The sequence below is a fragment of the Diadema antillarum genome, unplaced genomic scaffold (genome assembly GCF_040938485.1).
Source record: "Diadema antillarum isolate AM-2024a unplaced genomic scaffold, OU_Dant_1.0 seq00000239_RagTag, whole genome shotgun sequence".
Classification (NCBI taxonomy): domain Eukaryota; kingdom Metazoa; phylum Echinodermata; class Echinoidea; order Diadematoida; family Diadematidae; genus Diadema; species Diadema antillarum.
In genome coordinates this window covers 279,583-293,333 of record NW_027271286.1, presented here as the reverse complement: position 1 = coordinate 293,333, position 13,751 = coordinate 279,583, and the positions used below count along the sequence as shown (strand labels likewise).

The 13,751-nt window shown below is 38.8% G+C and overlaps 1 protein-coding gene across 1 annotated transcript; it reads left to right on the top strand.

Annotated features, from left to right (window-relative positions):
• The first annotated feature begins 2,368 nt into the window (after window positions 1-2,368).
• On the top strand, window positions 2,369-3,496 carry LOC139729430 (E3 ubiquitin-protein ligase TRIM56-like). The gene has a single exon (XM_071640356.1). It carries the CDS (start codon window positions 2,369-2,371, stop codon window positions 3,494-3,496), a length of 1,128 nt encoding a protein of 375 aa, XP_071496457.1.
• Window positions 3,497-13,751: the final 10,255 nt, after the last annotated feature.

Here is a 13,751-nt window from a genome sequence, read left to right as displayed (position 1 = left end):
TGTGTCTGCGTTTTTATGTAGGGAATTTTGAATACTCTCCAAGACAGTATCCGGCTGCAGGAATGTTTTTGATGTGCACATCCGGTAAAAATCCCACAGTCCTTCTCTTCCGGACATTTTGGTGATTTTAGATTATGCACACACACACACACACACACACACACACACACACACACACACATACGCACACACACACATACGCACACACACACACACAAATCTTTTAAAAAGACAATACAAAACAAAAACAGTCAAAGTCGCACAAAACTACCCGGAATATACTTAAGGATGTAAAATACGATGCCCTGTTCGAGACGTTACGCAGGCCTATACTGTGTTGCGTTGTTCTCCGTTTTAAGGACGGGCTAATTTTGCTACAACACGCATTTCCCATAGACACTTGCAAGAGTATACTCTAGACTCATCCTCAACGAGCTCATTTGCACTTCTTTGTCCACGTCATGTGACCCGCAGAGCTTCATTTCTCTTTAATACGGTATACACGCAATACTTCCTCATAAAGTGCTACACTTGTGTTTGGAAGTCCTGCAACAGGAGTGCTTGACTGGTATCGTAACGGACCACCTTGACGGTGGGCCAAGTGTTTTCAAGTCAACATCGGAATACTCACAAGACAAGGTAAAACATATACGTAACAGCCCTTCGTTGCAGCATATTTTAAAGGGGATGGGTAGTAATTGATCAGTGGGAATCAGTAGGAATGCTGGGGGATGATTGTTCCAATCCTTGTGGGATTCATTTAAGAGTACATTATATATCTATTGTTGTATGAAAATTATTTGCTTCATAATGGTCTCGTATTCAAGTAATGTGCAGTTTAATGTTTCCAGGTGAGCATGCTTGTACAGTGACGGGCCATTAAAGTGCACATTACTTTTGATCGGATTGTCCGATTTCCCCCAAACTTTCACTGATGTGTTCTACCAGTATTTCTGCATTCACTCAGTCCACATGTATAATGAAGGTGGACTTGTCCTTTAAAAATCCATAACTTTTCAACGGAGTTTCAGATTTTTCACAAACTTTCAATAAATGTGCTCTACTGACATTGTCTGCATTAACACAATCCACATAGGCTTCATTCTCCTTCCATTTACTGTCCTCCTCAATCTCGGCCAGCCGATGATATACAGGGGCGGATCCAGGAATTCCGTAAAGGGGAGGTGCCTTTGCGAAATTAATGGGAGGGCGAACGCAACCCCCCCCCCCCCCATTTTTTCTTTATATTTCTATTATTTTAACCCAGAGGGGGCGCGTGCCCGGTGCGCCCTCCTCTGGATCCGCCGCTGATATGGTGTCTTATGTTATGACATGAAATGAGGTTAGGCAGGTTCAAATCACCTTGAAGAACAGAAAAGTAAAACTTTGATCTGGAACTTTCAAACTCGTTTAAAAAAATAAGCATGATTGTGGTCTCAAACCGTCATTATAAAAATGTCACTATTTGCGAAGGCTGTACACGTCGCAATGATAATTGGTACATAAACTATATATCATGTTTGTTTGTTTGTTTTCTAGCCATCTATCTGTCTGTCTGTCATCGGATATCCTTTCCAAATTTGTTAATATCTTGTGATGGCTTACACGTGATCCTATTTGGGCATGGAGAATCAATAGAAGGAGAGTTTAAAGGGATTGCATAGTTTTGGTTGAGATGTAACTTCAGGTTTCTGACATTTTTGGATGAGCTAATGAGAAACCTCTTATGAAATAAGAAAGAGAATGTAATTCCTGTAGAGGAATTGAATGTTTATTTGATGAAAATTGGTCTTGAGATGGCTGAATCATCGAAAAACAGAGCGATCCCAATAAAAGGTTGGACCCACCTTTTATAACGATCACTTTGTTTTACTTTGTCTTTGGATGTCTCAGCCATTCTAAAACTAATTTTCATCAAATAAAGTTTGCATTCATCTTAGAATGGTATGCTCTGTCCTATTTCATAAGTGATTTCTTGGTATCTCGCAAAAAGTTAAACGCCCAATCCTCATCTCCACCGATAATATACCAATCCTCTAATAACCATTTATGCTCTGTCTGTCTGTCTGTCTCTCTCTCTCTCTGTCTCTCTCTGTCTCTCTCTCCTCTCTTAGTTTGAGTAGCAATACATATATATTGCTACTCAAACTCATTGTGGATTTTAAGTTTATTGAGTATACGACTGTTATAGATACTCTGATATGAATAAAGTTCATGAGCACGTGCATATTCTGTTCAAGTGCATTCAGGGTAGGCCCCATATTATGTAATCATAGGCCTATGATTTGCAGTAGGTCTGCAAGTAGGATTATCCTAGTTATTCTTCCACGTCAAACATTGTCATTTTCTTATGGAAAACAGGCGGAAAATGGCGTCTTTTCATCAAATCATGACCAATGATCTCCGCTGCCCTATTTGTCTGACGATGCACAAGGAACCAAAGTCCCTGTCTTGTGCCCATACATTCTGCCTCGATTGTCTCGAACAACTACACAAGGTACAAGACCAGCAAAAAACAATGTCATGTCCTGTGTGCAGAAAGCAGACTCGGGTTCCCAGTGAAGGATTGTCCCAGCTGCAGACGAGCATGCACTTGAAGGCTGTCGCAGACGACGTGAAAATCTCGATGCCGACGTGCACGAACTGCGCGCCCGCCGAAGAATCCGCAGCCGCCGTATATTGTCAGGATTGCAGTGCACTCATGTGCGTGCAGTGTGAGATGAGCCACGCTGCCTGGAAAGCATTTTCCAGGCACACGGTTGTTGATGTGACCGACATACAGAGAGGAAATGTCCCTCTTAAAGGGAGATGTTCGTGTAGTAAACATCACACGGAAGTAGAAGATCATTTCTGCCCAGTGTGCCGGAAGTACATCTGTTTCAGATGTGGAGTATTGGAGCATGGGCACAAAGGAAATAATATCATAGCTGCTATTAAACACGAGGAGAGCTTGACGAAGAGCATTAAGGAGCTGGAAAGCAAGAAGGAGGAGAGGAAAACAGCCCTTCTTAGGAACAATAAAGCAATCGAGACAAATAGCGTAATTTTACAGGAAGCTGCGAGGAAGGTTATTGCAGATGTCGAGAAGGCCTATGCAGATTACTCACAACTTCTGGAGGACCGTAAGAAGACGCTGATGGATCACATCGGTCAACTCTTTGCAGAACTTGACAAAGACTTGCGAGGAGTGGCAGAAGAGAACCGAAAGGCACTGGTTGCCATGGATACTGTACAACAGTTCATTGGGAAGGCCACTGATGCACCGCTTGAGGAGGACGCCCTCTCCGCCCACAATACTCTCCGGGAGATCTTAGAAAGCATCCTACAGCGGAGCGCTCCTGACGACTCCAAGCTGACGAGTGTGATGGAGCGAGCAAGCCGGATCAAGTTCCACGAGGGTGGCGAAAAGAATAAGCCCAATTTTGGAGTGCTTCGAGATTGGCGCCACAAATGGATTCAAAGGTTGAAATCTTCAAATGACGTAGTGTTACCGTGATTACAATCTTAAGTGGTATGTTCACATGCAGTATGTTTTTACATTATCAAGAAAACGGTCAGCCGTCAGACTTGTCAGGCGGATAATGTAATATTTGTTTATGTGTCTGAATCAATGACTCACCGGTTAACCTAGAGTGGATTAAGAAGATAAGACATGGCAATTGACAAGCAACATGGATTTCAAAACGCTCAATATCACACACACACACACACACACACACACCATTCCTGCAATGGCGGTCAAAACCATCTGTAGCCAACTGCTGAATTACCGCATACCAGCCACACTCTTTAAACAATAACGGAAGGGCAAATGTGAATCAACCGAAAAACAGAATCCAACCTAAACAAACAAACAAACAAAAGAACAGCATGTGATTGGGCGATGGCTGCTGCCTTAGTATGGACACGACGGCGGAATCTGTTTCTGTACTAATGTAGTCGCTAGTACATTGCTGCATAGACAGTAGGCCTATATGAGATGACGTGAAGGTCAAAAGTTCGGAGGTGGGAGTTTGAACAAAATTTGATTCCTTTGATATAGATTTCATTTTTGTAGTTCTGTTCCGTAATTCTGGACTGTGCTTTCTTAAGTTGCTGTCTCGATAGTGCGATCAGCAGTAGATTCTTATCTCACAGAAATAACCACATACAATGTAATGGATATCATAATACGGCGAGTTTGTTTGCAAAACCGATAAGTCCATTTTTGAAGATTATGAAGCACGGTCTCTGTCATAAAGTACAAAATAATACCTTTTAAATGATATATTGGTCACTACATATAAACGTACATTTTTGAAGTTATGGTGAAAAGAAGCAAAAATTTTCTTATTATTCTCTTTATTTTTCCTGATCTTTAATCGCAAATATCTCCATTTGGCAAATATGGACTTATCGGTTTTTGGAAACAAACTCTTCAATTACATTACAAAAAGCCAAATCTAATGTAAACATGTAGAAGGATTGGAGGACCTGAACCCTCATATCTCTTGCCATGACACTCAGCTTTATGGTATTAGTCACTGTTTAGTCTTAAGTCTTTGGTACTTCATAAACTTTCAAGCAACAAAGATGCTTAGACTACTGATTCTGATGATAATGATTTAGATACTACTGATGACAGAATTCCAATATTCAATTTGACTACAAAGCGACAGGCATAACGTACTCCTCACATCTGCACTGCTTTTTTTTGAGAGAGAGAGAGAGAGACAGTTGTCATTTCAGCAAATTACATAATATGCTATTTAAATATGAGGAGTTTTAGCGCAAAACGAGCTAACTCCATTTTTGTTAATTTGAGATATTTGAGATTAAAGCTGCTACGGGATATTTTTAATCGTAACTTCTAGAATATTCCTTGTTATGTTACAACTGACGTATCACCAGAAAGGTTCTATTTTGCTCTATCTGACGTTGGGCATACTTTTAAATGTTAAAAAAATGGTGCTTAGCCAATTGCAATGAAACTCTTCATATTAATTTTCAGAACCGTGTACAATAATGATCACTCAGTATAAAAGAGCGCAAGCTGAAAGAGAAAGAAGTCTTTTAAGCACACTTTATTCCATTTAACAGAGCGTTTTGTCTTTATTTCTAAGAAAACTATACCTACAATAAGGTTCGGCTGGATATGACTAAAACAAAGAGGATAACAGGGTCCGCTTCATTAATGTTCACACATAATTTTGTTTGTAATTATTGTACCCAGCAATCATAAAACATGTATATCCACATCAATAATGTATACATTACTTAACTGATTGGCCATTATATTACTCGGCCCTCTGCCATAGAAACTGCATGATTGTAAAGTACAAACGTGTAGGTACGAAATGACGGCAAATGTCTGTATGAAACAGGTCAGTTGAATTTAAAATACGTTCTTGTAATCGTCACCGCACACAGACAAGCTGATGAATGCAATCAGTTTATGATCTAATCTTATTCTTTGTTCTGGTGTGAGAATGAACTTACTTGTCGATGACTGAAATGTACAGAATATTATCTATGAGACCTGAATTTCTTCGAGTTTCTCCTCGCAAGAGTTCCATATCAATAGCAGACGATTTCGAATGAGACTATCATCAGGGTATTTGTTGCGAACAGTATGATCACATACAGTGAGTCCCCCCCCCCCCCCCCCAAAAAAAAAAAAAAATGCAATCGGATTTTTGCCGTAAGAGCTTCCAGTATGATTAGACTGTCTAAATGCTACTTCAGGGTCTTAAACTATAACATCTGAGTTATATTTTGCAGAAAACCCCATTCAATTTGCTTAAGTTGTCACAGAGAAAAGTTGATCTTTGCAAAGCATGTCATGGGTCTGATTCTTCCAAATTTAGCACTCATGGATACTCTTGGTAGTGCATAACGTGTGAACACAATGGACAGAACTTGGAGGGAAGGGATTCCTGACATGCTCTACAAAACTCCTCGTTTCTCTTTGACCACTGAAGCAAATCGGATGGGGTTTTCAGTAAAATGTGCTTAATAAGTTCTAGTTTCAGACCCTGAAATTTTATTTGGATTGATTCACTATTTCTAAAGTTACCATTGCGGAGGGTCCCGATGATTTTTTTTATTATTATTTTTTAGGGGGACATACAGTATTGGTTGATGCAGAGAGGATGTTGTTGATTTATTGTTGTTAAGCAACACAAAGATTCATTTTCCTAGTAAGAACTATACCGGGTGTCCAAAAAAAGCGGAACGGTGGATTTTCAGTATCTTGCGGTCTAAAAGTTATATATCTTTTGACATCATTAGAAAGAGCATCTTCCGCAGAAGACTATGATACCAAAATCATCAAATTTGGTTCAGTACTTTTTATTCTACGCCAATTTCTGAAAGTGCAGTCATTGCCAAATTTCGCCGGATTTTTGCGACTTATGAGATAATAATTAAAGTGCACTACGCGATCCATACGGTGAATATTGTGTAAGCTCGGTGATCCGTGTCAACAAAAGATACAGCTTTCATATTGGGAAACCCGTGTGTGTGTGTCTGTGTGTGTGTGTGTGTGTGCGCGTGCTCCCAATATGAAAGCGTTATCTTTTGTTGACATGGATCAACGAGCTTACACAATTCACCGTATGGAACGCGTGTCGCACCCAAATTATTATCTCATAAGTCGCAAAAAAAGTGAAAATGACTGCATTTACAAAAATTGGCGTAGAATAAAAAGTGCTGAACCAAATTTAATGATTTTGGTATCATGGTCTTCTGCGGAAGATGCTCTTTCTAATAATGTCAAAAAATGTATCACTTTTAGAACGCAAGGTACTGAAAATCCACCGTTCCGCTTTTTTTGGGACACCCGGTATAGCACCTCTTAAAAAGATTGTTTTTTTTTTCAAATCTGGCTGAGATTGAGCTAATTGTTTAAATGAAATATGATACATTTATATGGTATGTATAGTAGGCCTACGTAGGGATACATGATTATAAAACACTATTGACTGATTCGGCAATGATCAACTACGCAAAAAAAAAAACCAAAAAACAAACATACTTTCAAATATGCGATTATTGTGAGCAATTAAATGCACATTATGATTTATTATATACTTTCATACTGTATGCGTAGACCTAGGAATGCTGTAATGAATTGATGTAGTGTCATGACAGATATGACAATGTTTTGCTCAGAAGTTTTTGCTGTTATTCAGTCATAGTTACCAGCTGGTTACTAGGTTACTTACTGCTATAGAAACGCCCTTGTAACTCAATTTTGAAGGAGTTATACTTTAATGCACTTTGTATTTGTCATATCATCATCATAATTTCTTTTTAGGTCAAATACTTGTGACTGCTATTTCATTTTTTGTTAAATTTGTGCCTTTTAAGCCTAGTAAATGAATCATGTAACTTGCTACTTTGTCGTCGTGTGCTTGTTTAGTTTTGGTCAGAGAGCTGTTGACTTTGATCTGCATTTGTAATTAGTGTCTTTCTATTTAGCTGTCCATTTTCTCAACTGAAAACAATCTCTCATTATTTAGCATTCATTCTATGCGGCAGATTTCAGTGTGAGCTGTGGGGGAAAAGGTATAGGTATGATAGAAGGATAGGAAAACAAGAAATACAGTGTGTCTGTGTGCAAGAAATTTCTTTTTTTTTTCATTTCAATTATTTTTCCATCTCCAACAGAACTTGTAAATACATTTTTCCTTTCACATAATATATAGATACAATTATATGTCGTCATAACAAAATATGATAAATGGAATTTATGGATATGCAAATGATAAGGTGAAAAAGAAAAAGCACAAGAAACATTTTGAAGTTAAGAAAATGTAGGAGATGTGGAGGAATGCTGAAGAAGTAAAATTTACGTATACATGGACGAACGATTATTAGCTAAACATTTGAAAGCTCATGCACATACACACAAATTATGCTGATAAACACACACACTTATATATATATATATATATATATATATATATATATATATAAATATATATAGATATATAGATATATATAGATAGAGAGAGAGAGAGAGAGAGAGAGAGAGTGAGAAGGGGTCCCGACCGTGTACAGCACCAGTGTTAGTTAGGTCCTTCATTGTTTATTCAGTGCGAGAAGAGCATTATAGAAAAGCATATAGGTATATATATATATATGTTTATATATATTTATATATGTTTTATATATATATATATATATATATAGATATTTACACACATATATATATATATATATGAATATATATTTATGATGCTTCAATTAATCTTTCTATTGATGTTATTATTCCAGAAGGGCCCACATCCTACAAGCTCTGTCTTTTTAGTGGGTCTCTCCATTTCTCGCACTTTAGGCAAAGTTATATAATTTCATATTATGTACTTTATTTCGATCACTCCTGTTTTTTTTTTTACTACCATGTATAATTACTATAAGGTCCTCCTCAATTGTTTCACATTCTTTTCGATACATAATGTTCTGTTTACCTTATTCTCTGTTGTCAAAAGAAGTGTAACTTATATGTTTTGTCGAAAAATGAAATAAACTTTGAATTGAATTGAATTGGGGCGGGTGGGGGTTGGTTGGGGAGGTCCAAATGGGTCCTAAATTGTACATTTTCATCATCTTCTTGAAAACCTCATGATGGATGTTCAACAAACTTGGCAGGTAGCATCCCTACAGGGGGTTAGGATCTCAATTTGTCGAAATGGGCACCATGCTCCTACCCCCCCCCCCCCATGCCACCATATTAAGGAATCTTTATAAAGTGTTATTCTCTAAAACCAGAAGTGATAGAGCTATACAATACATTGATACTATGAGTGGGGGTGGGGTCCGAATTTGGGTCCTAATTGTACATGTTCGTCTTGTACTTGAGAATGCCTAGTCAAATTTTGGTAGAGCTGTGTGTAATTAATTGATTAATGACTGCGTGAAAGGTGAACTTGCGATACTCATGTGAGCGCTAGACCTGCGGGTCTCTTGTTAGCATATACAGTGTATATATATATATATATATATTATATACATATACATATAATTTATATCATTGTTCGGATTGTGTGTGCATGTATACCTGTACACGTGTGCGACGATTTTGATTAGCATTGATTCTAGTTTGTCAATTGCACCCTTGTTAATCTTGCGCACCCAATTTTTTCTTTCTCTTGTGTGTAAAACAAAAAAAAAAGCACACACTAAACAAAACAGGTAAAAGAATGGCGTCTTTTAATCGGATTGTGACCCAGGATCTCCGCTGCTGTATTTGTCTGGAGATGTTCAGCGACCCAAGGTCCTTGTCATGTACCCACATATTTTGCTTCGAATGTCTCGAACAACTACATGTGGCAAAAAATCTGCCAGACGCCTTGTCATGTCCTGTGTGCAGAAAGAAGACTCGGGTCCCTCGTGGAGGTGTGACCAAATTGCAAACAAACATGCATTTGGAATCTCTTGTAAAGGCCGCGAAAGTCTCAAAGTGTACGAACTGTGCCCCTTCTGAGGAATCCTCAGCTGCAGTATATTGTCAGGATTGCAGCACACTTATGTGCGTGCCGTGTGAAAACATCCACGCAAAGTGGAAACTCTTTTCCAAACACACCGTACTGAAAGTGGACGGGTTAGATCAAGGAGATATTCCCCTGAAAGGGAGACATCTGTGTGGAAAGCATCACACGGAGACAGCAGATTATTTCTGCCCCGTGTGCCGAATTTACATCTGTTTCAAATGTGCAACGGATCATGCGCACAAAGGGCGCCGAATTGTACCTGCGAGTGAACACGAGAAGAGTTTGAAGAAGAGCATTGATGAGTTACAAAATGAAAAAGAAAAGAGGAAAGAAGTTCTGCTCAATAACATAAAATCAATCGAGAAGCAACACGTGGTATTGAAGGAAGCTGAAGGAAAGGTAAAGGCTGATGTTGACAAGGCCTACAGTTCCCACGTCCAACGACTCGAAGCACATAAGACGATGGTAAAGGATCGCGTCAGTAAACTCTTTAAAGAATTTCAGAGAGACCTACGAAATGTTGAGGAGGAAAATCGACTTGCACTTTGGGGTATAGATACTGTAGACCATCTAGTTGGGAAGGCCGTGGACGCTCCTCTCGAGCGAGACGCCCTCTCAGCACACGAGACCCTCCGCGAGATCCTTGTGGATATCCTACAGCGGGACGTCCCAGACGACACCGAGTTGGAGGATATTATGCACCAAGCGCGAGAGATTAGGTTCTTTGAGTTTGGAGTGCAGCGGAACAAGCCAAGTTTTGGTGTGCTGCAAGATAGGCACTCCGAATGGGTCCTAAAGGCAAAGAAGAAACTGTATGACGTCATGAACTGCATGGCGGCAAGAGCTGATGGCACAATGGCCGTTGGGTATCGGGAAGGTGGCATTGACTTCTTCACGCGTGATGCCAAGCGGTTGCAGACAAAGCTGGAAGATGAGGAGGTCAGAGGATTGGACTTTCTTTCGGACGGACGTTGTGTCGTACGTGATAGGGATAACGACGTTTCTGTGTACACACAGACGTTTGAGCTGGATAAGGGAAGTGATACATTTGTCGATACCGAAGAAATTGAGAACGTTCGATCTGGTGGTGTTAGCATTGATGGTGATGATCTCATCTACATTTGTTACAGGAAATTCGGAGTGATTGACGTACACAGTCTAGAGGATGGGGCTCAAGACCTTACGATTGACTGTGGTGAGCACAATCCTAGCCAGATTGTCGCCCTGAGATCTCAAGGCGCAGTGATAGTTAAGGCTTTGAATAGCATTTTGCTTCTTGACAAGGAGACCTCCGTAGAGATTAATCACGTGACAAGGAGGAATGCACGTCCTTACCCAGCTGAATGCAAAGATGGATCTATTGCTATAGCCTGGGTCGTCCCGAGTTATGACAGTAAAAACCTGCTTACCATCGAACGTTACACGAGCGAACTGGAGTACATGTACACTTTGCTCGAGGATTTCAAGATCAAGGAGTCCAAACCGCGTTTCAAGAAACATTATCTGCGCGAGTTCTGTACGGGTGAACTGGCCCTTTGTACCACAGACAGGCTATACATATTCGGTGAGGAAAAATAGTCTACAAGCAGGTATGATTAGAATAACCTGGTCACTTTGGTCACACGATTTACAGTCTAGAAGTAGACTTACCAATTTGTCTTGAAAAATGAGCAAAAGACGTCACTTATATCTGTGTGTGGTGATTTAGAAAGAAGGGGGAGGGGGTTAGGCACGTGTTATAGAGCCAAGAGTACATGTATAATACTTAGAGTAACATAGATATTGCCGGAGGCCAGATTACAACGGAATTGCTTCATGAGTCTCATAAAGGATTGATTACTTCTAAGTGCATCATACTGCTATAATTTTCATGAGTTGTGTATGGCTTAGGGACAGAAGTATTATATATTTGTGTGTGTGTGTATGTGTGTGTGTGTGAGAGAGAGAGAGAGGGAGTGCATACATCACAAAACCAACAAAAAGTCGCACGCACTGATTTTGTGTCAGGACTCAAGATATGTGAAACGGGTCAACGTACTTTATAGTCAACTGGACTTTTTCATGCATTCTGAAAGAACAATATTCTTTTTCCACACTATCCTAAAGTTTGGGATCATAAATCCAACAAATTGTGTCTTTGCAGTTTTTCTAGAACACTTTTTGTGGAATACGTGTAGTATGATTAGGTGTGCCTTGGAATGTCATTGTCATTTGTTAAAAATCATTTACACTCTCTTCACTTTCAAGTCTAATAGCATTTGAAAGGATGATGCTATACTGCTTTGAAAGTTGGTATTATTCATGGATAGAATGTTTTAATAGAGCATGCTCTATTTAAGCTCAATCTGATGATCCCTTCATTGTTGTTGCTAATGAAGTTTTACACCCTGCTTTTTGTCCCATTCATTGCACACAGCACGGCTCCTAAGATAGCGCTTGAATAGATCATGTACTTCGGAGTCGTTTTTCTCAGTACACACTTTTCCAGAGTGTGGGCTTTCTTTCCAATATAGAAAAGTTAGCTTATTCCATTTGAATCGAGCTATGTGTCGTTTTAAAACTTAAAGTCTGTTCTTTCCGAATCAGCCCTTAACGAAAATTCCATATATATATATGGCGACTTTTTGTTGGTTCTGTGATGCAATGTTACATAATAATGATATAATCTTATAATATATTCTAGTATGCTCACCGGGGAATTGTTTGTTTTATCTTTTCCCTTCTCCAGTCGACCTTATTCAAATCATATTAACGTATAAGAGGTCATCAGTAAATTTCTTTTCACTTTGTCAAGTATTCGATGATTCTATAAAGTGTGCCCTGGCCAACGATTATTTCAGCCGAGGAGTAAACTTTTTTATCTGTTTTGTTTTAGGTTTAAAAAAAAAAGATTAATATTTTGAGACCATATTGATGCCAGCGATTAAGAACCTATCTCGTTTATCGTCCACATTAAGGGCAAGCGCAATTTATATTGGCATAATATTTATCAGCAATTAAGTTGTCTTGAAGAGTTTTTTATTTCATTTACTGACTGACTGAATTAGCTTACTGAACATTGAAAAAAGATGAGCTGCAAAAGTAAAAAAAAAAGAAAAAGAAAAGAATAAATTTAGGGATTTTATAGTATCTGATGTGGTTGAGATGGGGACTCAGGTTTTAACTTTTTTGTGTGATAATCAGAAGTCACTTGTATGAAATATTACAGAGCATACAATTCTATAAGAGGAATTACAAGTTTATTTCGTGAAAATCGATTTTGAAATTTCTGAGATATCAAGAAACAACGTAAAACAAAGTGGTCCTAATAAAAGATGGGTAACACAATTATTTATTTACCACTTTGCTTGCGGATATCTCAGCCATCTCAAAGCTAATTTCCATCAAATAAATCTCTATTTCCTCTTAGAATTGTATGTTCTCTAATATTTCATACAAGTGGTTTCTCATTATCTCGCAAAAAGGTAGAATCTGAATCCTCATGTCAACAAAACTATACTATGCCATAAGCTAACTGAGGTTTGATATCACTCACACACACACACACACACACACATACACAAACAGAAAATTACAGGAGCAGCGAAATGGTCAATAAGATTATATCTAAGATATAATTTGATATCAATACAAAACGATCCTCTATTTACCTCGACGTCAATCTGACGAAACATAATGCGAGCACAAGACTATTACTATAAGACAACATTATCACTAGAACGCAACAAGAAAATCTTCTGACGGATTTAAAAGGCAGAGAAAGACAGACATACGGGATGTGGTGAACCTGTCCAAATCAGAAAAAAACCTAGTCTTTCAAACGAATATTCTTCTGCTGAAATTTAGTGACAGGAATATAAATATTACTTTGCTTTAGTGTCTTTTCCGTCCCTTTCTGCTGTTATTTGATGACAGAATTGTTTTAATAGTTTGACTGTGTACAGGTACACCGTACGAGTAGCTACAAGCTTACTTGTTTCGTCATCTCGGCGTTCATCATGTCTTTTAGATGTCTATGACACTCTATTTGTGTACGACACAATAAGTCAATCAGGAGCGCCTCCCAAATAGACACCTAGCAGCACAGACGTTGATATGATTCCGACTTCGATCTCTAAATGTATCTTATACAAAGCAATGCCAGCAATATGCATGTATACAACATGTAGGTTCATTCGAAATTGGAAGGAACTGTTGTCCCCTCCACATTTTCCTGCGCCCCCCCCCCCCCCCTCCTAATCGTCCATTCAATAGTCATTCTATAAGTTGGTTGTT

Bases quoted from the DNA above. Each gene is read 5' to 3' on its own strand.
- LOC139729430 (XM_071640356.1), top strand. From the start codon at position 2,369: ATGGCGTCTTTTCATCAAATCATGACCAATGATCTCCGCTGCCCTATT.